Here is a 24,199-nt window from a genome sequence, read left to right as displayed (position 1 = left end):
CATATACAACGTAATTTATGAGACCCGCATATCCGCGCATTTTAGCACGCGTACATATGGGTCTTTGTAGGACGCGTATATTTGGGCATTTATTTCGCACATCCCCGCGCTTGAGTTTACGCAAATATGTGGGCCCTTAAAAATGCGTATATACGCGATCTAAATGGTCGTATATACAGGCTTAAAACCTATACGTAACGTATGTAAACGAGTATACGCGGTAGAAAAACCCGCGTATACCCTGTTGTAATTTTGAAACGAATGGCCAACCATAGAAATACACAAGCTCCCGGACTAAATTGTACGCAAACGTATTTCCGGCTGTCACTTGGCCTCAAATACGTCTGCGTTAGCAGATTCGTTTCCCGTTCCGCTGGACAAGGGTAACGAAGGCTCTGGGAACGAGATTGTCAGCAGGCTACTCACCAACCGTTGGAGCCTGGAACGAGACACCCTGTCTCAGGCGAAAGGGAAAATTTGTGCTGACGAGAACAACATGGAGGCGCTTGCTACGCTTGGAAGGTTGGCGACATGCCATTAGGGACAGCGCGTCTCCCAACCCCAAAATGCTTTGGAAACGAAAGAATATCGAGGTCGAAATGTATTATGGACCAAAATATAACAAGACAGCGGGAACCTGGTCTCTAACATTAGTAGGCCTGGTTAATTTTATCATTTTTAGCGGGTAAGGTAAATCCTGAATAAAATTTTTCACTTGAATTGCTCCAAGCATTGTTCAATATTTATGTATAGAATGATCCTTGCAAAGTTGAGCCGTCGACAGGGCAAACCCAGTGCTTACAATACTGAGATGAGGTGGTTTTCGAAAGCTTTTCGCCAGCCCAAAACTCGGCGAGAAATCGATCGACAAATTCAAAGCCATGATCTGGGACAATCCTACTGACGATATGCTACCAAGTTATGGTAAGTTTTTTTAAAAGAAAAATTAAGAAATGACTTCATGTGGAGTGATGTCGTGATGTGTAGGCTTATTTTTCCAGGTATATCCTGAACTAGTACTGGAACCGGCTAAAATATGCAATAAAGTTTATGTAATTTTGAAGATAAACAAAACGAAAATGCGTGCACGGGCCCGAAAAAGTAAAATGATGTAAAATAGAAAATGGGATATGCTTATTTTGTAGCTGAAAAAATGCGATTAGGGTTTTAGACATGGTGTCGAAGGGTGGAAAGGGGGTTGGGGGGGGGGGGGGTTTGGGGGATGCCATCTCCAATACAGTATCACAGTTTTGTTGAATTAGAAACCAGTGACGCTTAGAACTTTATAATCTTATATACATCTTTGTCCGCTAGCAGCCTACTCCAACTCCACTTTTTCAGGTCTATTACCCCACTCCCTTAGAAAATATTTAATAAAGCCTGATGAAAAGTATATCATGTTGTTACTAATTAACAGGATTGACTGCAGATGAGCTTGCCTGTCTTGCTGCATCGGGAATGCAAGGCTGGGTCTATACTGATCACGTCACATGGGTTGTAAAACAGCTTAATGACATGCAAAACGATACCATGCTACTATGCCCAATGTCGTTGTTAATATCTACAATGAGATGATGAGAAAAGCTAAGTTACTTAACCCTGGACCATTAAAAAGGCTGGTTTTCACTCTGAATGTGGGACAAAGGAATGGCAAAACTTTCATTGGCAACCCTCAAAATGGTGGTAATCATTGGGCACTGGTAGATGTTGAGCTGCGACCTTTCATGAAGATCATATACTGTAAGATGCTGGCTTGACAACCTCCCCCAGACATCATTGATGTCGTCAATGATTTTGCACGGTACATTCCACAAGTTGGAACGCACAAAAAGAGTCATTTGGTGCTTGCCCACTCTCCCAGTGCGACTAATTGGCAGGGTCATGAATGTGACTGGCGATGCCGTAACTATTCCCTGCAAAGTTGCACTGATACATGTGGTGTTATTACTCTGGTGAATGCAGCTGTGGTAGCCTTGCACAGCCCTCTTTTCTGATGGTTAACGGGTCCAGTGGTCAAAGAATCGATCTTCTTGCAACACCTGACCCAATACTGGTTATATTTTGTGTCGCCCATGAGCAGAGACGAAGCCATATTCTTGTCAGTGTGAAACAAATTTTTAGTTTGTTTATTGTGGAAGTGCCACAACTTCCACTGATGACCACTCTATCTTTCCCTCACCCCCATTAGTGGTCATTATATGGTTTTACACATTGTGCTGGCATTATTTTGAGCATAATAGCGAGGCAAAAGAATCTAGCATTACGCGGGAATAACAGTGACAAAAACTGGCCGGTGTCTTTTAAGCATAATATATAGTGAGATTTTTTGATCATCAAGCATTTGCATAATGACAACAAATTTGAGCATTATGTGTAAAACCCTATTTCATGACCCATTTCCAGTACTATTCTGATATTTACAACACATGTTTGCAAACACAAAATCCTTTAACAACAGAAAGACAACAATGTTGGAAAGGAATACTCCTTCTAACATGAACCAAATGCACTGCCCCATGAAAAATGCAGGACATGTGGTTAGTGTAGTACAAAGATAGAAGAGTGCTTTTAGAAACCTTTTGACCTAAGTTTTCATCTCTAAAATGGCCCTTGTGATATGATCAGTAGCAGGCTGTACATGTTTTCATGACGATTTGAACAGCTAGAGATAACTGTGTAACCTGACACTAGCCTTCTAGCAGGCTACTGCCATATTGGCTTATGTTATCCACAGGTCTTTAGCTTCCTCATTGTGAAGAACATCGTCATAATTTACTTTGATCAAAATGAAAAAGATCACCAGGGATAATGAAAACCTGGATCTACAGGTCCCTTGGCAAAATTGTTTGTTTGATGCTGTGCTAAGTAGAGAAGATGATGTCATTATTTAGAGCATTTAGTGCAGGAAACATTTTCACACTAGAAAATATATGAAATCATTACAGGTCAGACTAGTGAAATTTTAAAAGCTGATTCTAACTGTTTCTGGACAACCCATATGGAACATGCCAGGTCTCTTTCAACTGAAATCATTTTGTTATTAGCAAAAAAAGGACAGAGCAGTCATTCAAGACTATTCCAGCAGCTTGTATTAATAATAATATTAGACCATGTTTTTGATGTTCTGTAAAATAGAACAGGGATAAGCATGTGAAATCATTATTGGCATGAGGTGAAACTAGTCTTGCGTTTCACACATTTAATTTCAGTGAGCTATCACAATACTGGGCATCGTGCTTTGCATAAATATTTGATCAATTAGCTCATTTCCATAGGATTTTTATCAACTTGATCCCCACCACAGATATATGTATGTACATGTACATGTAAGCACTGAACGGCACAGTGCGAACTATATTGATTTTGCAACAAGTTTACTATTAATTTAATATTTTTGCCATACATGGCTCGAGTAACATTCTAAGGAAAATTGGACTCTGAGTACATGTCTGACATCTACTGTCATTTCAATATTGTCATATAGTTATTTCATATTGTTCTAGAGTTTTTACTGCTTTTAAGCAACAAATCTGAAACAAACATTACATGCAGAAACAAAAAAAAAACAGATAAATATTATTATATATTATATTATATATTTTCAGGCTTGCAATGTTGGTATGTGTGTGGAATTATAATGGAATTACGGTATGAAATTCTGTATTACTGCATTAAATACACGACAAGCCGTTATGATTATTGTTAATCAAATTAAAGAAACTACATATAATTTCTACATACAGAACACAAGCTAAGGTTCGTTTACTAGTAACAAATAGGTCAATGAATTGCAAGATAATAAATACCGTGGTGCACAACCGATCTGATGAGCAAAAATTTCTCTGACTGAGACGTTCGAGGGATAATTTGTGTTTCCTTTCAGAAATATTTCGAGAAAACGTGGGCTGGTGGTCGCTAACTGCGTTTTAAAGCTGAAATCAACCAGGCGTTTCAAGTGTTAGAGACCAGGCTCCCACTATCTGATTATATTTTGGCCCACAATACATTTCGATCTCGATATTCTTTCGTTCCCGATGCATTTTGGGGTTGGGAGACGCGCTGTCCCTAATGGCATGTAGGTTGGCGACGTTAGTTGGGCAAAATATTCTCTTCAACTTGTTGTTTGATGATCATGTCTAAAGCTGCCAGGTATGTATACTAACAGTAACTACTTTTGTGAAGTTTAATTGTAGAAATGCTCTCGTCTGTGTTGCAAAGGAAGTCTAATCACTTCCGCCTTGAAGCGAATGTTGAAAATTACTTTTGGCTTCAAATTCTCTTGCCTTGGCCTCGTCAAGTCCATCGTTTTTGCCTGAAATTATGTTGGGTGTTTTGATAGAATGTTTGGGTGAAATTATCCTGTTATTTCTCTAGTTCGATTGCAGTGTAAAACGTATTTAATTTGTGGTTTCACTTCGAGTTTCCAGCCGAGTGTCTGTGAGGTTTTTGTCAATCCTTGGTATCAACTTTTTCCTTCACTCCTTTCTGTATGGAAGCTACAGTTGACGCATTTTTATCTGTACCAACATTTTCTGTTCCTTCATTTTGAAGAGAGGAAGATGACAAGTGAATAACCCAAAATGTAAAGAACAAGGGTGATGGGGAGTTGTTCAGAAGTGCTAGCTGTTACAATTAAAATCTCGATAGCTGAATGATAATGAACAATTATTGGATGAGGTTTTTGTGATATCTAGAATAATCAAGGTCGAGGTACATGTACAGGTTATCAGCTGAAGCCTAAGGCTGTGGCTGATAATCCTTACCAAGACCTTGATTATTCTGGATATCACAAAAACCAAATCTAATAATTGTTTTATTATACATTTGAAGAAAAAAAATGGAATTTATGTTTTTGCTTCTTCACTGACGGCAAGCAACATAAAGTGTGTGAACTTGACACGATTACGCCTCAGAAATCATCCACCGCGGTTATACATGACATGATTACCCATGACCTTGAGAGTCCTTGACATGATTATTGTATAATCTGCAGTTGGATGACGTCACAGGCACTGATTTCGAAAATTCACTGTATGTTTTTGGCCAATCAGAAAAGAGTTACCAATAGTGAGTTCAATGTATGATAAATATATATAACAGGCTAACTCACTGGTACTCAACAGGCCATGCATTTGCCTCAAAGGCTATTCTTGTGAAGAACAAAATCTATCTTGGGGCAAAGGCTTGACAGGCATGCAATGTTACATCATGAAAGCTATAAACAGGCAGGAAATGTTCGAAAATAAAGTATCGTATTGTTCCCAGGGCCTGCTTCCTCGTCAGGAACAGCCATCTTATAACTGAAAATATCAACCGTTTGAGCCGACTTAAATCAAAAGTATGATGATCAGTTAGAAGAAATAATCCCATGTTCCATTCCTTGAGATAGCAGTCTCAGTTAGATTTTACTCTGCAATGGCAGCATTGTACCATTGCTATCGCACGTTAAGCGTTCAAAGAGTTTTTGATCTTTGGGTTTGTTTGTAGCCTTCAGGCTACATGAAAGGTCCTTATCAATCTTTGTAGACAAGTCATATAATGATTGAGCATATTTGCCGAAACAAATATGTAGAATATGAGCTAAAAATTACTGGATGTTTTATTACTTGAGAGGTTTCTTACTAACAGTTGTTAATTTTGCCCACATTCCGGCCCTGTGGACACTTGTTTAACGTGAAGCTAATGTGTTTCTGAATACTTTTGAGTTTATTACGTTCAAACAATTTCCTGATTAATACAGCTTAATACAGTGTATGCCTCAAATTCGATTTATTCAAGAATTCTAATTTAATTTATCTTCGCAAGTTAAAAGCATGCATCTTAGCTTAGCGTCTTGACAGGCTCGCATTAGTTACCACAAACACCCTCCACTAACACTCGATCGATTAATATATGGCTGCCTTTACACTGAATGTACTTTTAATTGTCCAAAACAGATGCTTGGCCCCCTCTATTGGTCTGCATTTATGTTAGAAAAGTCGCTATATACTTTGCTCAAAAGGATTTTTACTGATGGCTAAAATTAAGAATAATTTGAAGAATGTATTGAATTATTTGATCAGGCATCCCTGCTTCGTCAGTTATAATGTTAATTACTTAACAGCTTTCTTCATAATGGATCCAGTTTGAAGAGATTATAAGTAGTGCAGTGGTTAGTTGTTTTTGTGATGTCACTGTTGAAGGAAACTTGGAACAAATATTCACTATTGAAGCCGTGATCCACCAAATGGTATACGCATTACATGTATGTTTTACAGAACTTTCTAATCAGTATACAGTGTATTTGCATTTCATGCATCATCACAGCTTTGTAATAAATACCAGGGCTGAAAATCAGCTCCAGTGCTTGGTGGCCAGCCAGGCCATTGTCCTTGCTTTGTTAGTTGCCCAGGTCAAAATTAAGTGGCCTTGGATTTGCACTATATTTACAGGAATGTACGTTAAACGGATTTTAACGGTAAAAGAACTAGCAAAATTAACGTGCACAAAAATTGATTACTCATAAATTAAATTAATTATAATTATCTACAGAACAAAGTGTTCTCAGTGGGTAAATACTGTATACAGTGTTCTCTCTATACAATGTACCTGAGCAGTGACATTGGCAATGAGATTCATCCTGCTAATCCAAGAAAGTTTTACTGTTGCACAGTGGGACTTCCAAAACAAGATCAAGGTGGACTGGTACGAGTTGCTTTGTTTTGTAAGTTCCACTGTGCAACTTGTGTCCCAGCATGTGTGATTTTGTACCATGTGACCGGCTCATGCAAAGGGCCTATTATACATGTATAGTGCATTTGTTCTCCTACGACAATGTTATCGCTAATAAAGAAAGGTGTCCATGGTTTTGGCTAAATTTGTGGCCTCGCAACTTAGTTGCACTTCGCAAAAATTTTTCACAGCACTTTGCCTATTCCTTGTTGTAAAAATTTGGTCAAGCCTTATAGTTTGTGGTTTGTCTCCCTCAAAACAGCTACTAGTATGGCTTAAACACAGGTGTTTAGCATACATTTGTAAAACTCCCTGAAGAAGTCTATGATAGTTAGATAAAATGCACTGAAAAATAAATAAATATTTTTTACAATTTCATAGTCGGCAAAGTGCTGATGTGAGAAAGAGATTTTTAGTTCCATTGATTACCAATTTCCTAAAACATGGTAACGGCACATAGTACTGGAAACAATTCTGACTGGATCTGAACCCTGTGTACTCCACTGACAAAACCCCTCCAATCCCCTGTGTTCCTGGCCGGTCGCTCCATCTGTGTCTAGTATTAACCCTTTGACTTGATAGTTTGTTCTGTATCCTCCTCCAGTTGCAGTCTCCCTCTCTATCTGTTTCCCTGTTAGAATTACTAGAAGCCTTTACATGTAGTTAGTTGTTGGGCAATGTAGTCAGTGTAGGTCTTTTAGAGTGCGAAAGCGTTTGTTACCGTGAAATCCTTGGACCTTTTCAATTATAGTCATAGAAAGAGCAGTTAACTGTAGTTGTTGTTTGCTATTGTTGTGTACACTGTACATGTGTAGAAGTGACTTGCGATGATAACAAGCTGGCGTAAGTGAAATTTCAAAGTTAGTCATAAATAGATATCATAATTGCAAACAAACTGATTGTAAATTTAAGGTTACTGTACACAATGTAGATCTTCAGGGGTACCTTTAGGGAAATACTTTCCTTGATGCTCTGCTCTGAAGGTAACCACGGTAAACTATATATCATTGTAAAGCTAATTAATTGTAAAATCCAAAAATGACAAAATATTCTGCTATTTTTGTTTTGATAGGTACACGTTAGCTTTAAAACTAAAAAATGACTGTACTTGCTAAACTGAATCACCAGCCTTTGTGTTGCCGCAGACATCCAAACTGACTGGACATTATTAATCAGGAGATGATGGGCTAACAAAGTGTATGAGGCTTTTTCAATATTTCTATTAGTTAGGAAATCCCTAGAAAATTTCCTGACTGCTGTTACTCAATGGGACGTCACAGGAAAAATATTTTGATTTTCGCAAAAGCCTCACACACTTTGGTGTGCTAATATCTGACTAACATTTTGGCCAAGTTTTGTTAAAAGCTGATAAATCTACATATGTACACGAGTATATCTTTTTATCTTACATCTGAAGTAGCAAAGTCTGCCATGAAACATTCAGCAACTTACATGTATAAACTGAATCTGTTCAGCAGATAAATAGTAAAGAAGGAAAAGGGTAAAAATCGGAATGATAGCAGAATAGCCTTGAACAGGCCTACTCGGCAAGCAGAAACGAGTGCACATATTTACACAATGAAAAAAAAAAAAAAACTAAAAGTGTAATTCATCACTCTGTTTGTTCTACTAGAACATGGAAAAACACACTTCGAGGCAGAGGAAAGGAGCGATTTAAGAACCTGCCTTGTGAGATATCAGCGATTAGACTCATTGGTAATTCTGCAGCAATCAACTTCTGTGCCAGAAGAAGCTACAGCAGGGCATCCATGAAACATTCGCGTCTGATTTGTGCTTGCATTCAAATGTGGAAACGCAAAGACCGTGCAAATTAAACTGCTTAGTCTATCACTTAAGAGACAAAAACAATCAACAGAAGTACAGATTTCTGTTTGAGAAATTGCAAGATGTGAGGGATTAACAAAAGAAGTGAAATACAACTCTGTGGATAAGATCAGTTGCCGCAAAAATTGTTACTGCTCAACTCAAGGGATACACATTTTAATTGGCTTATCCAGTTTGCGGTTAATTGACTCGTTTTAAGAATTTATGTTTTTGTGGATATCTCGTTTGTGTTCTAAGTTTTTAAATATTTTTTTTTGGAAAATTCAGATAAAGTAGAAGTCTTGAATTTGGTGTAGAAACTAATTTTGGACAAAATAGGCCCTTGAAGGTCTGCAGTAACCTAAATTGTCATATTTTTCTGGTAGGCTCATCACAAAGCAGACCACCAACTTGAACAGATATGGATAAAAGACCAGCAACGTTTAGAGAAGAGTTAACTGGTCATGATCATCATCAAGGTAAAGTTAACAATGAACATGAAGAAGCTTGAAACCAGGCCCTGGTTGTTTGAAGGCTGGATAATGCTATCCACCCAACCAATTGCTATCCAGCAGGTTAGTCTTGCAAAAAAAAGTGTTTGACAAAACAGACCACACGACTGGATAGTCCAGTGGATATAGTGTTTTCAACCTTTTTTACCAACCTGGGCCAGGCCATCTGTTTATTTTAGAGCACAGTGTTTACAAATATAGAATCCTAAATGTTATTCTTGGACTTATCTCTGTTCTTTAATTCTCATCTCACGAGGCTAAATGATGAGCAGAGCGATGCCTCAAAACTTTTGCTAAAATTAAAGCAGAATGTGTTCTGCCATTTATACCTATCTTCAGATTGAAAGAGTCTTTAATTTGTCAATTGCTATCAATTTGTCTTCAAGTGCTCCACTATGATGAAATTCAGATCTTTGCTAATCCTTTAAAACATGAACAAATTGTCTGTACAAGAGGAAAAATACTGTTTACTTTTTTTAAATTCATGTATCTCTCTTCATTCCATAGATATTCAAAGTGAAGTTTATAAAATATGCAAATAAGCCAAGTGATCATTAACTCAACCTAATTCTGATGAAATCTCAGCCAATTTGTATCAGAAATGTTTGATTCTTTGCAGGGAGAGTCTACTAGTAGATGTTCTCCATCAATAAACTGGTTAATTGACATAGAGCACAAAGCAGTCAAACCGTGCTTTCAATGCTTTGTCTCAAACACAAGAAGCAGTGGTAAAAACAACTCACACGAGTTTTGTTTATCATGTGGGAGAGGAGATGAGTAAAAATTATGGTAGCAAGAAGAACCTGAGGACAAGGTTCCATTGCTCAGGCTGTGAATCCCTTTAACTGTTATATATTTCCAGTTGTTCTGGTCTTTTCGGTTGTTTCTGTGGTTTTACACCAGTGGCTTTGTTTTGGTGTTTCAGGTTTTAGTGCATGCCAATTGAAACATCTCTGTGACAATTTGCTTGATGGTGGCCTTTGATTACTTTAATGTTTAACTCGATTCTGCCCTACAAGGACGATGAAGTACTGCAGAATGGCAGCAGAAACAGTTTTTTTTTGCTAAAATTACAGTTAAACTTTTAGGCTTACAGGTGTCAACTCACCACCTTTCCTACCTTAAACTAAAAGAGGAAACATTGAACAGCCCTAGCTGACAGTGTACATAAAGCACTAAGATCAGAACTTGTACATCATATAGAAAAACTTGTAGAAAACAGCCACTTGTGTTGAAAACTAAATTGTGTATTTTGGTCAATCAATTTCCTACTGGATTGAAATTGGCTTTAAATTTGAAGCTCTAAAATTAAGGGACCTCTTCCAAATTCCTTAATTTGTCACTGATTTGTAATAAATATGGCAGAAGAAAAAGCTGTGCAAATATCTATGTCACCTTTGACCACATTAATTTTGGAAGCCCTTTGAACTCATAAGAACTTTATTTAGATTCATTTACTAATAGTTGCTTTACATATACATGTATTAAGCATGGAATAGTCAAGCTGTGCTCGTTTTGCAGGAAACAAACATTTCCATATTGAGCTTAGTTTGAAAGAAATCTCATAATGTTGTGTTTGTACATGCTTTTGCCTATGCATACTAATGTCTCAATGAATTATGCACAGCGAGGATGCACAATGCAATTTGACAATGAAATCACTTTTAGTTAATATAAGTGCTAATGTGAGCAATAATTATAAATCAAAGGCAGTCCATTTTACATCCATACTGTTGTTGGAAGGTTTTTGTTTTTAAACTAAAATGAGTACATACAGTACTACATGTACATTGTACTATGCACATTAATGAAATTCAGTTCAAAATAAGTACTGGGCACTACATGTATGACTAGCTATTGATGGTGGGGGACCAACTAATTAATTAAAAGCATCCTTTGGCAATTCTGGGGATAGGGGGGTCCATGAAACACCCACTGGAAATATAGAAATTTCAGAGGGGTAAGACACCAAGAAACCCAATCCAAGACCCAAGGTACATGTGCATGTATATTAGGTACTACCGTATGGTGCTAAATTTTTGCAGGTTCTAATTTTTGCAATTCACAAAAATTTACTCCACTGGCAAAATTGTACATACAAACATCACAAGTAGAATCTTGTTGCTGCCATTTATTTAAAACATCTTTTTTGTTCAGAAACAAAACAATGAAATGAGAATCAAAATGTTCAGAAATAAATAAAAGAAGGTTCAGGAAAAGATCGTCTTAATAAGGTACTCCATCGAGAATAGCATCTAAAATTCCACAATAGAGCATGATGTAGTTGTGATATAGTGACACTGGTTTCTGGATTACTGTGTTTTACTTCTCTACATGTTGCGAAATGCGAAATGCGAAAATGTGTTAGTTTTAATTAATTACGACTTCTCGAAGTTTGCAAAAATTAGCACCCCGCAAGAAAAACCAGATGAGTCTTTGACAACTGCAAAAATTAGTTCCTACAAATTATAATCGTAAAAAACAAACTCCCCCAAATTAATTTTAGTAGAACCACAGATTGCATTTTAAACCAGTCTCCTGAAAACCTTGATTGCTTCTATTTATAACCAGGAAATCTTGATAAATAGTTGTGCTAGGTATTACCTTGGCCACCAATACAATGAATGGAACTGCATTTAATGGAAAAGGAGTTAATTTCAATTTGTAGATTTCTTGTGGCTTTGACTTCTGTACGTAGTCTTTGTAGTTTTTAAGGGAAATCTGTGTAAGAGGCAAGCCTAAATTCCTGTACTGAAAGCATGATTTCACTTCTTACACTAAGTGTGGAAAAAGAAAATTGTGAATGAACAGTTTTAGAAAAAGGATCAAATGAGTGGGAAATTTAGTTTTTGTTTGCAAAAATATGAACCTTGAAGCTTGTTTGACACATTGGTACTGAGCAGCATTAGATACATGTTATGAATAAATTTCATGTTCCACTGAAAGGATAGATGATTTTTCTATCACAAGTTTGTTTTAAATTCTCCCTTCATCTCTCCTGTCCTACAGTTAGACATAACAGGGCTGGAGGCATGTGACTTGAAAACCTGGCGGTTCATTTAGCCTCCAGTCTCATTAAAGACAAATGATTACCAACAGCAGTTAGCTTAATTTGAACTACCTGTCCTGAATGTAAATATACTATAACTGTGATAATATTTGCAGTAAAAAAAAGTGAATATAGAAACAAAAATGATTGTAATAATTAAACTGCAAGCTTCTTGTCTTTTACACATATTTGTAATCAAAGATGGCAAACCTAGTGACCGTGAACTAGATGAAATGGCAGGAAAGATTGGTGAAAAGTGGGAGAAGCTAGGACTTCATCTTGGTATTTGTCAGGATGTACTGGGTACTATAGCAGCTAATGCAAGAGATAAACCACATCAGATGTTACTTCACTGGATTAACACAACAACTTCAGCTACACCTTATCATGACCTCTACCATGCGTTGTGTCATGACCGCGTAGGTCTCAATAACTTGGCCAAAGAATTTTGTGGTGAGAAAACAACCTGAATTAACACATTTTCTTCTTTTTGGGACTACTTGAGGATATATTTGAAAAGAGTAGTTGTTGATTCCACATGTTACATTGTTTTCATATGTAAATGCGAGCTTGTTGTGTAATGATATTTAAAATTTCAACAAAGAAACTGTTGTCAACTTCCGTTGGCAGTCAATATCACTCCAAATTATCATTTTCACGTTTACATTACAGCTTAAAAGCAAGTTACCACTTAACATCTCTTGAGAAACAAGATACGCCTTGTTAGGAACAAGATACTTCTTGTTTCTCTGGAGTGTCACTGATCTGTGTAGTATGGAATTTATCTTTGCGAGAAATGGGTATATATAAATGTATGTTTCAAATGTCTCTGTTCGTCAAATCATTGCCAAATAAAAGGGCAAAAGACACATCTGTGAGTGAAACATTTTTAAAGCATGTTCATTAAAGAAACTTGTACGCCTGTTGTGCTACATGTATTTACTCTGCAAACTTTAGAAACAAACAAGCCTTCAAATCGCTCGCACGACTGTTTTAGTTGAAACAAAGCATTTGCACTTGCAGTGCACTTGAAAGAAGAAAGATACACCTAGTAATTAGAATAGTTTCATTTGAAATGACACGTCCAAAGGAGATGACCCTTGTGAGGATGGTGGTAATTCACTTAACTTTTGAGCGATACTGTAAATATAAGTGTAATTAATTGCTGCTTGTATATTCAGAAAGGGAAGATCATTACAAGTCACCTTTCATTAGTTCATTAATGCACCATAAAAAGTAAGAGATGTAATCATCATGGTTTACTTTCTATTTCTTATAACTCAGGAAAGTAGAAAAGGACATTACCAACCAGTTTCCAGTCCAGTCCCCAGGATCCTAAACAACCCAGACTCACAACTGCAGACCAAGCAGGTTTGTTACTGATAAAACAACAACAACAAGCTTTATTTGTACTGTATCTGCTCAGTAAACTACCAACATACAGTGTGTTAGCTGTAATACACTATAATACTAAAAACTGTCTTGTATTATTCGTGTTAATTTGTTATCTAAATGCAAGTAACCCCCCAATTTTTTTTTTGTTTATATAAATCGCCTTGTTTTTCTGATCACCACTACAAAAAAATTATCGTTTTAGCTATTTCCATTAATTTTCTATGAATTGTCAAAGTCCGTAAAATTGGCCTTTACCACGACCACGACCGATGAATCGTGAAGAATGCGACGAGTTGGCCTGTGGCGTCGTCGTCGAAGGACTAACAGTCTTTTGCTTCTGAGAAGAATATATGCGAACATGCGATAGTGTGAATCAAAATCGTTGCAGAATGCAAGGAAAATGTGTTGTCAGAGGGACTAGCAGTACAGCATGCTTAGGAGAGAGCAGTCCTCTTCATTCAATTTCTCTATCTTGATGACTCTCAACCAAAAGCGAAAAAAAGACCAAGGAAGTGGGCTGATCTGTGCAAAGTTAAAGAGGGAACTATCAAGGAGTTCCCTGATCTCGGGTCCGCTGCTACTGTATAAACCTAGAGATTTTCATGGCCTGTATATTCTTCTCTAGCTTCTAGTGGAAAGCTTGACATTGTAAAGGTACTGCATAAGACACGAATTTGGAATAAACTGGGAGCCATCGGACTATTCCAATTAAACAATCCCCTGAGTCCCAGACCAGAATATTGGAAACCGAGGGGTGTTGGCCTGAGAAAATTAAACACATCGCATTTTTTATACGCGAAATAGAGACCTTTCTGAACGATAAGTATTTAAGAAATAGAAAACATGTACCGTGTTTCTATCGAGTTATAGAAGCACGAGTGGAAGTTTGGGAGAACGAGAAATGCTTCTTTATTTTAAGTTAATGTAATATTCATAATTTTGTCGGTGCTATTTGAGGACCATGTTTTCATTCCTCTCCGTCAGCTCGAAAACACCATTTTATAAACTAATAACAGAAGCTAGAAGCCAATTAAGTCCATGCGTAGTGCATTGTTAGGGCTTTTTTCATCTTAAGGCCGTCCCTTTTCTTTCCCTTTTTTTCCGTTTAGCGTCGAATGCGTTTCCTGATATTGGGTCTGTCACAAGAACTCTCTGAATAGGAGGCCTGGTACCCCAGCATCATTGCTGTGGAGCCTGCAAACAACAAGACATGAACCCAAAATCAATATGGCGGAAAAGTTGGTTGATGTTATAGGAAAATTAAGCAATATATTGTTAAAAATGTTCCTGTTTTTGTTCCCGTTTTTCTCTCTGCTGTTACTATGCTCACTTTTCCGATTAAAACAATTATTTAAAGTAAAAAATGGTTTAACTACGTCGTTACAATTTTTTTTTTGGAAAATGCCAAAAACTTGGGTCGGTCGGACGACGCTAAACGGAGAAAAAAACAGAGAATGGCCTTACCCGAAAAAAAAAATTCAATATCAAGGCCGAGATTACATTGATTTAATTTTTGTTAGTTTCAAATCACTATGTTATGGAAGATATCAATACCGTAAAATTGCCTTAACACCTAGAAAATAGACCCACAAATCTTAGAGGAAAAATATCCCTCCAGTAACAAAAATATTTATTCGATAATATCATAGGTCACAAATTACTCCATAATTTTGGCGCAAAATTTCAGCATTTTATTAATAATTATTTCACAGGAGAAATTACAAAATTGCCATGGCAACGTTTGGCGCGAAATTTCTCGATAAAATAAACAAGTCAAAAGCCCAGGATTGTAAACGTAATTTTTCACCCACAATATTAAAAGGTTATTAAATGGTATACTCCTGAAATTATTTCCTCATTTCACTCGTCACTATTTGATTAGCCATATTTCTAAAGCCTCCTACTGTTAGGGTGGTTTTATTTTTTTAGGTCTTAGCAATATTTCAAAGATTTTTATTAATCTGATTGCGTGTTTCACTTCGTTATATTCAGAGAGTTTAAAACACATTATGTGCACCTATGGTTATGTATTCCCACGTAACACTTTAAGTCCCGTTCAAATATAAGCGCGACTATTTTTCTTCCACTCATATGGCGCTATGAAAGTTTGTATTTTATTATGTATCTGCTGCAGCTATCTCAGTTCGTTATGTTTTGTCTCATCAGGGGCCCCTCCTGCAGAAATGTTTGACGTGAAAGCCTGTCAGAGGAAACTTGCAGAGCATTATCAAAAAACAGCCAAGGTGCCCACCACTGCTTGGTCCTCAGTATTACAGGCGGACCTTGAACAGATCTACACTCGACTGTCGTGGGTGAAACAAGAACAAACCTCAGCTGGGTCATCACAAAAGAAGAAAGAAGAACAAACCACGGCTGGGTCATCACAAAAGGAGCTGAGCCATTACACTGAAATTTTCACTGAGAAGACAAAGAACGGAGGTGAAGCAAAGAGAATTCTCGTGCAAGGAGAGACTGGGATTGGAAAAACTACTTTCGTTAAGAAGCTGCTTGTGGATTGGTCGAATCTTGAAGAGGCGGAGATGGGCGAGGAACGCAAAGATGCACTGAGGAAGTTTGACCTCGTTCTTGCTATGAATCTCAAAGAAGTATCCAAGTGCCAGACGTTTAATGAAGCGGTAAGACGCTCTGGTCTGTTCCCAGAGGACGACGAAAAGTCAGTCGACGATCTGCTTTGTTACATTCGTAAGAACCAAGACAAAATTTTGCTTGTGTTTGATGGCTATGACGAGTACCGCACCGGTAGCGAAGCAGAGAAAAGGTATGGCAGCAGAACCAACTCGGAAATCTACAAGATATTCCACGGGAATATTTTGAGAGACTGCACAGTGTTGGTAACCACTCGACCTTCAAGGGGAGATGAGATACGCGGATCTGCCGACATACAAGCCGAGATCACCGGCTTTAATGAGCGTGATAGAGAGGACTTCATGAGAAAAATGCTGGATAGCCAAACAGAGGTGGATGGTCTATTGAGGTTCCTACGAATGAGTAAGCTTAATGACCTAGCAAGAGTTCCGTTACTGAGCCTCTTTTTTTGCTTGCTGTGGAAGGAAGAAAAGCAGAAGTTGATGGAACTTACTGAACGTAAAACTAAATTGTATCAAGCGATTGTGAAACACATTTTGCAGCACAGCCACCAAAGGCACTCTTCTTCTAAGGCCTCGAAACTAAAAGAAACGGATTACGAGGAGATTCTCGCTGAAATTGGAAAGGTGGCTTTGATAGGTCTTCTCCAAGGCGATCTGCTGTTCGAGTTTGGTCAACTGCCTGAAAAGGTGCGGGGCGAAGAAGGTGTCATTGTTGGCCTTTTTCAACTTTTTGAGTACGGACCAAGTCTAGAACCAATGGAAATGGTATCCTTTATCCACAAGAGTATTCAAGAATACTTAGCGGCCTGGTACCTCATCTACAGCTGTGTCCCTAAAGGTAATCTTGGTGAAATTGAGCAGCATGCCGCCACCTTGGAGAATTGTGAGGCCTTGGAGAATGTTTTTCAGTTCGTTTGTGGTTTGTCTGATGAAGGAGCAATGAAAGCACTTCAACGCTTGAAGTCAGTCAGAATCTCTGACCCAACACTGGATTTATCAAAGACGATACCGGACGTAGAAACCGAGACTGGCGTGCCTCCATGTGAAGTCACTCGTAGGCATGTGAGGTTCAGTAACTTGGCTCACGATTCCTTTCGAGAAGTTCAATCAAAAGCTGAACTCTTAAGTCATTTTCTAGATTGCACTGATGGAGTCATCCTCGTCACCAGAGATAGGCCGCTCTCTGAGCTTATGCCAAATGTTAACGTCTTGATTAGACTAGCACATAATTGTGTTTTTAGTTTCATTGATGAAAGCCGTTCACCATTTCTTTTCTACAAATGCGTTGAAGACTCAGTATTGTACAAGTCACTTGAATTTCTCAACTGGTTGCAGACGCTACTTAGAGTAACAGATAGTTCTGACGTTCTCACAGTTGAAGACTTCCTGAGGAAGTTTTATTTGGGAAAGTCATGCGATTGCGCGTTTTATCCCATCCTTTATTTCCGTAATGGCCAGTTTCAGTTTTACATTACCAAGTTGTCCCTGTTGTGTGATGACCATGTCAGAGTATTTACGGAATCTACTACGATTTCTATTCCGTCTAACGCTGCACGTTTGTGTTCAGAACAGTCCTGCCTGAAATTCTTAAGTTCTCTGAGTTGTCATGGGCTAAGCAGCCAAACAGTGAAAGCTCTTGGTGCAGTCATTGGAAATTGTAAGCATTTGAGTAGGATTGAAGTTGAGGGTGGTGATGACTCCATATGTTATCTGTTGGAACAAGTGCGAAACCCCAGTAAGTGCTCTCTGACGATTAACTACTATTTTGGTGATCGTCTTACATCACTCGGAGCAGTGCGGCTTGCCAGTTTGTTACCAAGATTTAACAGCGTCATCGCTCTTAGCCTTAACCTGAGAGACTGCTGTGCTGCAGCACTGGACACATTGGTTCCTAGTATCACATACAAGACTCTCGAAAAACTGATACTTTTTGCAATAATTCTGACTCCAGCAGTAAATAAGGCGCTCGGTCAGTCACTTCCTGAAATGTCGACCTTACGAGTACTCGTGTTAATTGGTGTGGATGGAGGCATTTTGCAAGCTGAAGAAATGCAGACGTTGTTTGGCAGATTTAACAAAACAATGCCTTTGTTGCAGCGGGTTACTTTCAGTGACTTCAACGTGAGAGGTTGTCTTGCTCCACTCTTCAGGAGTTTTCGCTTCTTCCCCAAGTTGACAATGTTATATCTTCGACACTTAAACATGGATGAACAGGACTTACGTGGTTTGCTGGAGAGTTTTCAGTTCATTCCTGATCTACAGGAACTTCACCTGTCCGACAATCCTCTCGGTCACGACATAACATCTATCGTGCCACACGTCATCAATTTGAAGAAGCTTGAGCACCTTAACATTGACGAAACTAGTCATTCTGAGGAAGATTTGAATTATGTTCGAGACATCGTCAAGCAAGCACTACCTAAACTCGTAATTTTCGTGGGCCAGGGATTCTTCCCTTCGGTAGATCTAGATTTTTTCAGGCACTTTGATGACGACGATGATGACGATGATGACAACGATGATGATGACGATGATGACGATGGTTAGCATTTCTAGAACGGTTTGATACAATGTGATTTGCAGACTGTTTTTCTCTGTGATCCTAGACCACCCCCATGGGATAATTTTCATAGCAGCTTTTCTAAATTTAAATTTTTAGCTAAAAACATGAAAGCGGCTTTTATTAACAAAGTTGAGCTAGTTTTGTCTCTTGTATATGGGCGACGGATTTAGATTCCTCCCAGGAATAGATGTTTCCGTAATGTGGCAAAGTCTTATCTGATATATAACGTGCATTACTGGGACGATAGGTCTTTCCGCTGGGAACCGTATTTCAGTTGAACGGACACTTGAACTGCACTAAGCAGGGAACTTTTCTTAATTCCGGATTAAAGACTCAGAAAATCACCACGTGACTTGTGGAAACGATCGACTTCACTAGAGGCTTCTACAGACATAAGGATGAGACAGGACTCGGTTCGAACAGTGATTATTCAAACTTCGTTTGTAATCGTCAGTGTAATCATGGCAATATGAAATCGACGAATAATTATAGAAAGACAACTCAAGCAAAATTAGAAACAAGTTTAGTTTAAGTACTGTAAAATGAATGCAAGGGAAACAAAGCTCTCAATGTGTTGTCAAACTGAAACTACTTCTGTTGGTTTTTGAATAAGAGGTTTTAAAATACTAATTATGGTGAAAGGAACAAGGAACAATAACTGAGTCCCAGTTCACACTACACCAGAGAAATTTGAAAAGGCATCTTTATTTCTACGGTTTAGCCTACGGTCCACACGTCACTAATCCGTCACGAAAACGGGGCTTTTCGCATTGAGACCTCCGTTGTCAAATTTCCCCCGCGTAGTGTGAACGGGGCCTAAGGAAGGGCTAAAGTTCCATTTTAGTCGTTTACGGTACTTGTCTACGATCAGCCTGCCTTCTCCACTCCAATTTTGTCCCGTCTACAGGCTAGCTTGACTAGTTTTTGTCACGCAATAATATTGTTGTGTGTTGTCCAACAGTCTTTTTTTCAGTCCCGTATCCCGCTACTATTTTTGGCTCAATCCCGCCATCCCGCCCCACTCAGAATGTTTTTTCCCCCAGGTTAGGTTCGCAGTTCTCTGGGTAACGTCTGTAAGATGTGATTTTCCGTTTTTGATCCCGCAGTCCGTCGTCTAGTTTAAAACTATCCCGCATCCCGTCTGTCACTGAAAATGAGCAGATCCCGCTCCCGACGAAATGATTTGATCCCGCCGTTATAAGTCGTGTCATCCCTGCCGGTATCCCGCCTCACTTTCGCTCTAATCCTGCCAAACGTATGTTGGACCCTCATAGTTTACTGGAGGATTCGTGGACTGTCAAGAGAGCAATATGATATGCTCCGGTAGGCACACAGAGAGTTTCTAAATGCAATGCTTAATCGTCAATTCGCGAGTGGGTTATTTTTAAACAAGCCATCATCGTCTTGTTTTAAAACAAAATTTAGCAGGAACGAGTTGTAAACGGGTCATAGCAAGAGGTATTAGGCCATGTTTAAAAGCACCAGTGGTTAGCCTAGTGCTAGGGTTACCCTAGCGAGAGGGTCAAAGATCATCAATCCTGTGGGAGTTGAACTCTTTTCTTATGTAAACGCTTTCTTTTGTTCCGATAAATTTGTATGGCTGCTGGACACATGAGTGCTAGACTCTATAAAGGAAAGTCGTGATTGAAAAACAGAGAACTGGCTGGTCCTGCTCTAAGAGCTTGGTCAGTTTAGACAAAAAGAAGCCAAACCAGTTCTAAGAACTGACCCGTACGGTGTAGAATTTGGACCAAAATATTCTTGCCTTTAATCAGTTAATATCGTGAATTAGAAAATTCAAATTTTCAGAACAGCATGTCAACGATTGCTGATTCCTTTGACTTAGCATACTTGATTAGAACTAATTTATATTGTCTTAACCTTTCGGTCCGAATAACTTGATAAAACAAATGGTAAGCACCCGCCTCTAGACTTCGTCGACTTCGACTATTGTCTAGTTTTGCTAGTCAGGAGGTGGCGACTAACAAGTAAAATACAGTTTATTCTCATGGTTTTCAGTTTAGCTTTTCACCGGACGATCTTAGGAGAAAACTTAGAACTTCTTATAGTCTCTAATCTGAATATAGGCCACCTCCGGGTCTATTTCTAACAATTTAACAGTGTGAATAAATGGTGACCAAATTATGTATTTAATTATTTTATACTGGAAATCCGAGGATCCAAATGAAAATAATTAAACTACTTTTTTCACTACGCAAACAAGTTGTCTTATTATTTTCAGCCTTCAAAGTTGGCGGTGCTTGACGCTCTTGGTATCCCTTAATAGTCTCATTCATCTGCATTTCCAGTCCTCTTGTGGGGGACACAGTCGGTGAGCGGGTGGTTTCACTTCATCCACCCACCCACCCACTCCGGGCAAAAAAAAGGCCCCATTCGGCGGGAGGGTTGACAGGCGACTGTAAAGGCCAAATCGGAATTTCAAGACTTAGTGCAGTGTGCATACGTTTTGGCTCTAAATTATTCTCTTCTTTTAAAACTAGCAAAAGAAAAAATTAAATTATTCTCTTTTTAAAATAACTGAGGGAGCAAATAAATTAGGGATAAAAAAGGATGCACTCCACTAATCCTTCAAACTTCGATTTGGCTTATTCACAGGCGCCATAGGATGGCTTTGTGTGCTGCGTAAAATTTATTTAGTGTTCATTATGTAGTCCGAGCAGAGACAAGTTAAGTATGAAAGGCCACACCTCCCTCAAACCACTCCTCTCCACTGAGCAGTACCCGCTCCCAGTCTCACCGGCTCCGAGCTGATTCTGTCCATATCTTCTCGGTGCCGTAAATCCTCGAATTAGCGCCCCCCCCTGTTGGCCAAAATTTGAACTAAGCGCCCCCCTCACCTTCGACCATTTTGTGGACGAGTATTGAGCCAACAAAGGATGTATAGTTTTCGTCGTGTAGTATTACACGACGAACAAGGTAGTATTACAACTCAAAATGTTAAAAAAAAACACACACACACACAATGGCGGACTGGAAAGACACGGTAAATTTCTAGCGTGCGATTCTGAGATCGCTCAGAGTTTAACCCGCGTTTGACGCTCTTAATTAATTAAAAGAAAAGAAGGACAAGAGATTTAGAAGAGAATAAGAATTTGTTACGAGTCCGTTAGTCAGGTCACACTCTCTATAGAAATAAGTACATGTGGTGAGAATGATTAATGCAAAATATCTATCCTGGGCTGGGTTGTTCGAGGACCTCGAAAGCCGGTTAACGCTAACCCAGGATTAAAAGTTAATCAAAGGATTAATTTTAATCATATAAAAATGGTTTTCACTGCTTAGGTTTTGTGTAGATTGAGATTATTCAGACTCAAAACTGAAGGACCAACAATATAAACAGACAACCTTACCGAAAAAGTTACTAAAGTATTTGTACAAGTTTCCAGGCAAAAGACACTTTAGTGCAGAGTGCACTATCGGGTTGGTTTGGGGGTTGACGTCGCTAAAGCACTATGGCAATAAAGGACTATGGCACTATGGCACTATGGCCCTATGGCCCTATGGCACTATGGCACTATGGCCCTATGGCACTATGGCACTATGGCACTATGGCACTATGGCACTATGGCCCTATGGCACTATGGCACTATGGCACTATGGCACTATGGCACTATGGCACTATGGCACTATGGCACTATGGCACTATGGCACTATGGCACTATGGCACTATGGCACTATGGCACTATGGCACTATGGCACTATGGCCCTATGGCCCTATGGCACTATGGCAATAAGGTGTAAACGTTAATGTTTGTATAGTTAATTAATTTCAATTCATTTATTAGGCTTGCAGTAAGGGGGGTAGGATGGGGTAGGTATTTGTGAGCACTACGTAAAATGGGTGGTGCATGTACCTCGTTACTTCCCAAAAGCTATTTATTCTATTTTATTTATTTAAAGCCCCTTGCTCTCCTTGTGGTACTTTTCTCTTTAGAACAAAACCAATATTTGCCCTAAACGCATGCGCACATTAATAAGCGTTAGTGTCAACTACGTATTAGGTGAGAGGTAGATTTCATACAAGATCACATACTAACGTTGAGTGCTTTTCCTTGTGGTAGAACCCTAATAAGTCATACGCATACGTTCTAGCATCGTTAGCACGATACAAAAATACCCGCAGCCGAAACTCTCCCGAGTAAGTGGCATTAAAACTTGTCGAATTGTACAAAAAACCCAGGACACTACTCAAATATTGCTGCAGACTCCGTGGTACCTACTGAAAGCATATGTTTTATCAGTCTCTGAGGAGACTCGTTCATCGATGAAGGATATAATCTCGGTCAAGTAATTAGCGCTGTTTACTTTCAATACCTCTCGTTGAAACGCTTCTCAGTTGTATTAATCGATATCAGTGTGTATTTTAAATATAGGTGGTTTTATTGTTAAAGCCAAAGGTGGCACCAGAACGTGCTGTTCCGTGACAATTTGATAATTAGATTAGTTCTTGTTTATCGGTCAAAAGAAAATTTGCGTTTTACAACACAAAGGTAAATAAAGCAAATGGTTCCTCTTTCATTTCTTCATCTAGCCTGCGAACAGGCTCCCGGTGAGCCCAAACGAAGCGAGGGAACCTGTAAGCATTCTATTGTAGCCTGCGAATAGGCTCCCGGCGAGGACGGAAAAAATTTCGGCGAGCGCGAAACAGAAGAATCGGAGAGCAAAGCGATCGGAACGGGGCTTCGTTCGGGCTCACCAGGAGCCTGTTCGCAGGCTAGCTACGTACCTTTGCGAGGAAAACAAAAGTATCAAGTTGTAAACGTTTTCATGAAGAGTAAAATTGTCACGTTCACTTCTTAAATGCCTGTAAATTGAAATGAGCAAAAATCGACGTAAAACACTACAGTAAAACTCGAGAGCTGTCTTGACAAACGGTAATTAATTGTAAGCTATTTTTTGACTGTGAATGAAAATCCTATCCTATATCCTATATCTCTTTATGCCATAGGGCACATAAAGCTTTGACATTCTCTTTCCAACCACTACGGTTTGCTGCGAGGTTTCTGACATTCGCCCATGATTGCCACCCAGCTGTTTTCCTTTCATCTTCAATCATTCTCCTCAATGTTGTTTTGGGTCGACCAGGTCTTCTTTTCCCTTCTGGCTTCCATTCCAGAGCTGTGACGCAATGTTCCTCTTTGTCTTTCCTCATTATATGTCCAATCCAATTCCGTCTTCTACGTCTGATTTCATCACTCGTTCTGTTCACTCCTGTGTTCTCCTGAATTTGTTGGTGGGAGATGGTCTGAGGCCACCTTATTCTTAAAATCCTCTTCATGCACTTGTATTGGAAACCGTCCAGCTTCTTTGCTTCTGTTTTCGAAAGTTTCCAAGTTTCACAGCCATACATCAAAACTGACCTAACAATTGTTTTAAACAATTGTACCTTCGTCTTTCTGCCAATCTCACTGGTGCCCCATATTCTTCGCATCCTATAAAAAGCCTGTCTAGCTTTACTCAGCCTATGCTGTATGTCGTTGGTTGTTCCACCTTCTTTGTCCAGCAGTGCGCCTAA

At 38.9% G+C, this 24,199-nt stretch overlaps 1 protein-coding gene and 1 long non-coding RNA gene across 3 annotated transcripts; both read left to right on the top strand.

The window, feature by feature from the left end:
• The first annotated feature begins 534 nt into the window (after positions 1-534).
• Positions 535-1,706, top strand: LOC145499373 (uncharacterized). The gene is made up of 2 exons (XR_014050922.1): positions 535-924; positions 1,418-1,706. It is a non-coding gene; the product is annotated as an uncharacterized LOC145499373 (long non-coding RNA).
• Positions 1,707-12,291: 10,585 nt separating this feature from the next.
• LOC145499356 (NLR family CARD domain-containing protein 4-like) lies at positions 12,292-20,592 on the top strand. Of its 2 annotated transcripts, XM_081478875.1 has the most exons (3): positions 12,292-12,549; positions 13,381-13,467; positions 15,658-20,592. In XM_081478875.1, exon 3 carries the CDS (start codon positions 15,675-15,677, stop codon positions 18,645-18,647), a length of 2,973 nt encoding a protein of 990 aa, XP_081335001.1. In that variant the 5' UTR covers positions 12,292-12,549; positions 13,381-13,467; positions 15,658-15,674; the 3' UTR covers positions 18,648-20,592. The 2 variants fall into 2 exon arrangements, with proteins under 2 accessions (XP_081335001.1, XP_081335000.1); XM_081478874.1 differs by lacking the exons at positions 12,292-12,549; positions 13,381-13,467 and adding an exon at positions 13,776-14,729.
• The last annotated feature ends 3,607 nt before the right edge of the window (positions 20,593-24,199 follow it).

The sequence above is a fragment of the Orbicella franksi genome, chromosome 10 (genome assembly GCF_964199315.1).
Source record: "Orbicella franksi chromosome 10, jaOrbFran1.1, whole genome shotgun sequence".
Taxonomy (NCBI): domain Eukaryota; kingdom Metazoa; phylum Cnidaria; class Anthozoa; order Scleractinia; family Merulinidae; genus Orbicella; species Orbicella franksi.
The sequence above is the reverse complement of the archived record's forward strand: the minus strand, read 5'-3'. Positions and strand labels throughout refer to the sequence as shown.

Bases quoted from the DNA above. Each gene is read 5' to 3' on its own strand.
- LOC145499356 (XM_081478874.1), top strand. From the start codon at position 14,702: ATGAACCCAAAATCAATATGGCGGAAAA. The intron at 14,730-15,657 runs GTTGGTTGATGT...TTGTCTCATCAG, and splicing joins AAAATCAATATGGCGGAAAA to GGGCCCCTCCTGCAGAAATG.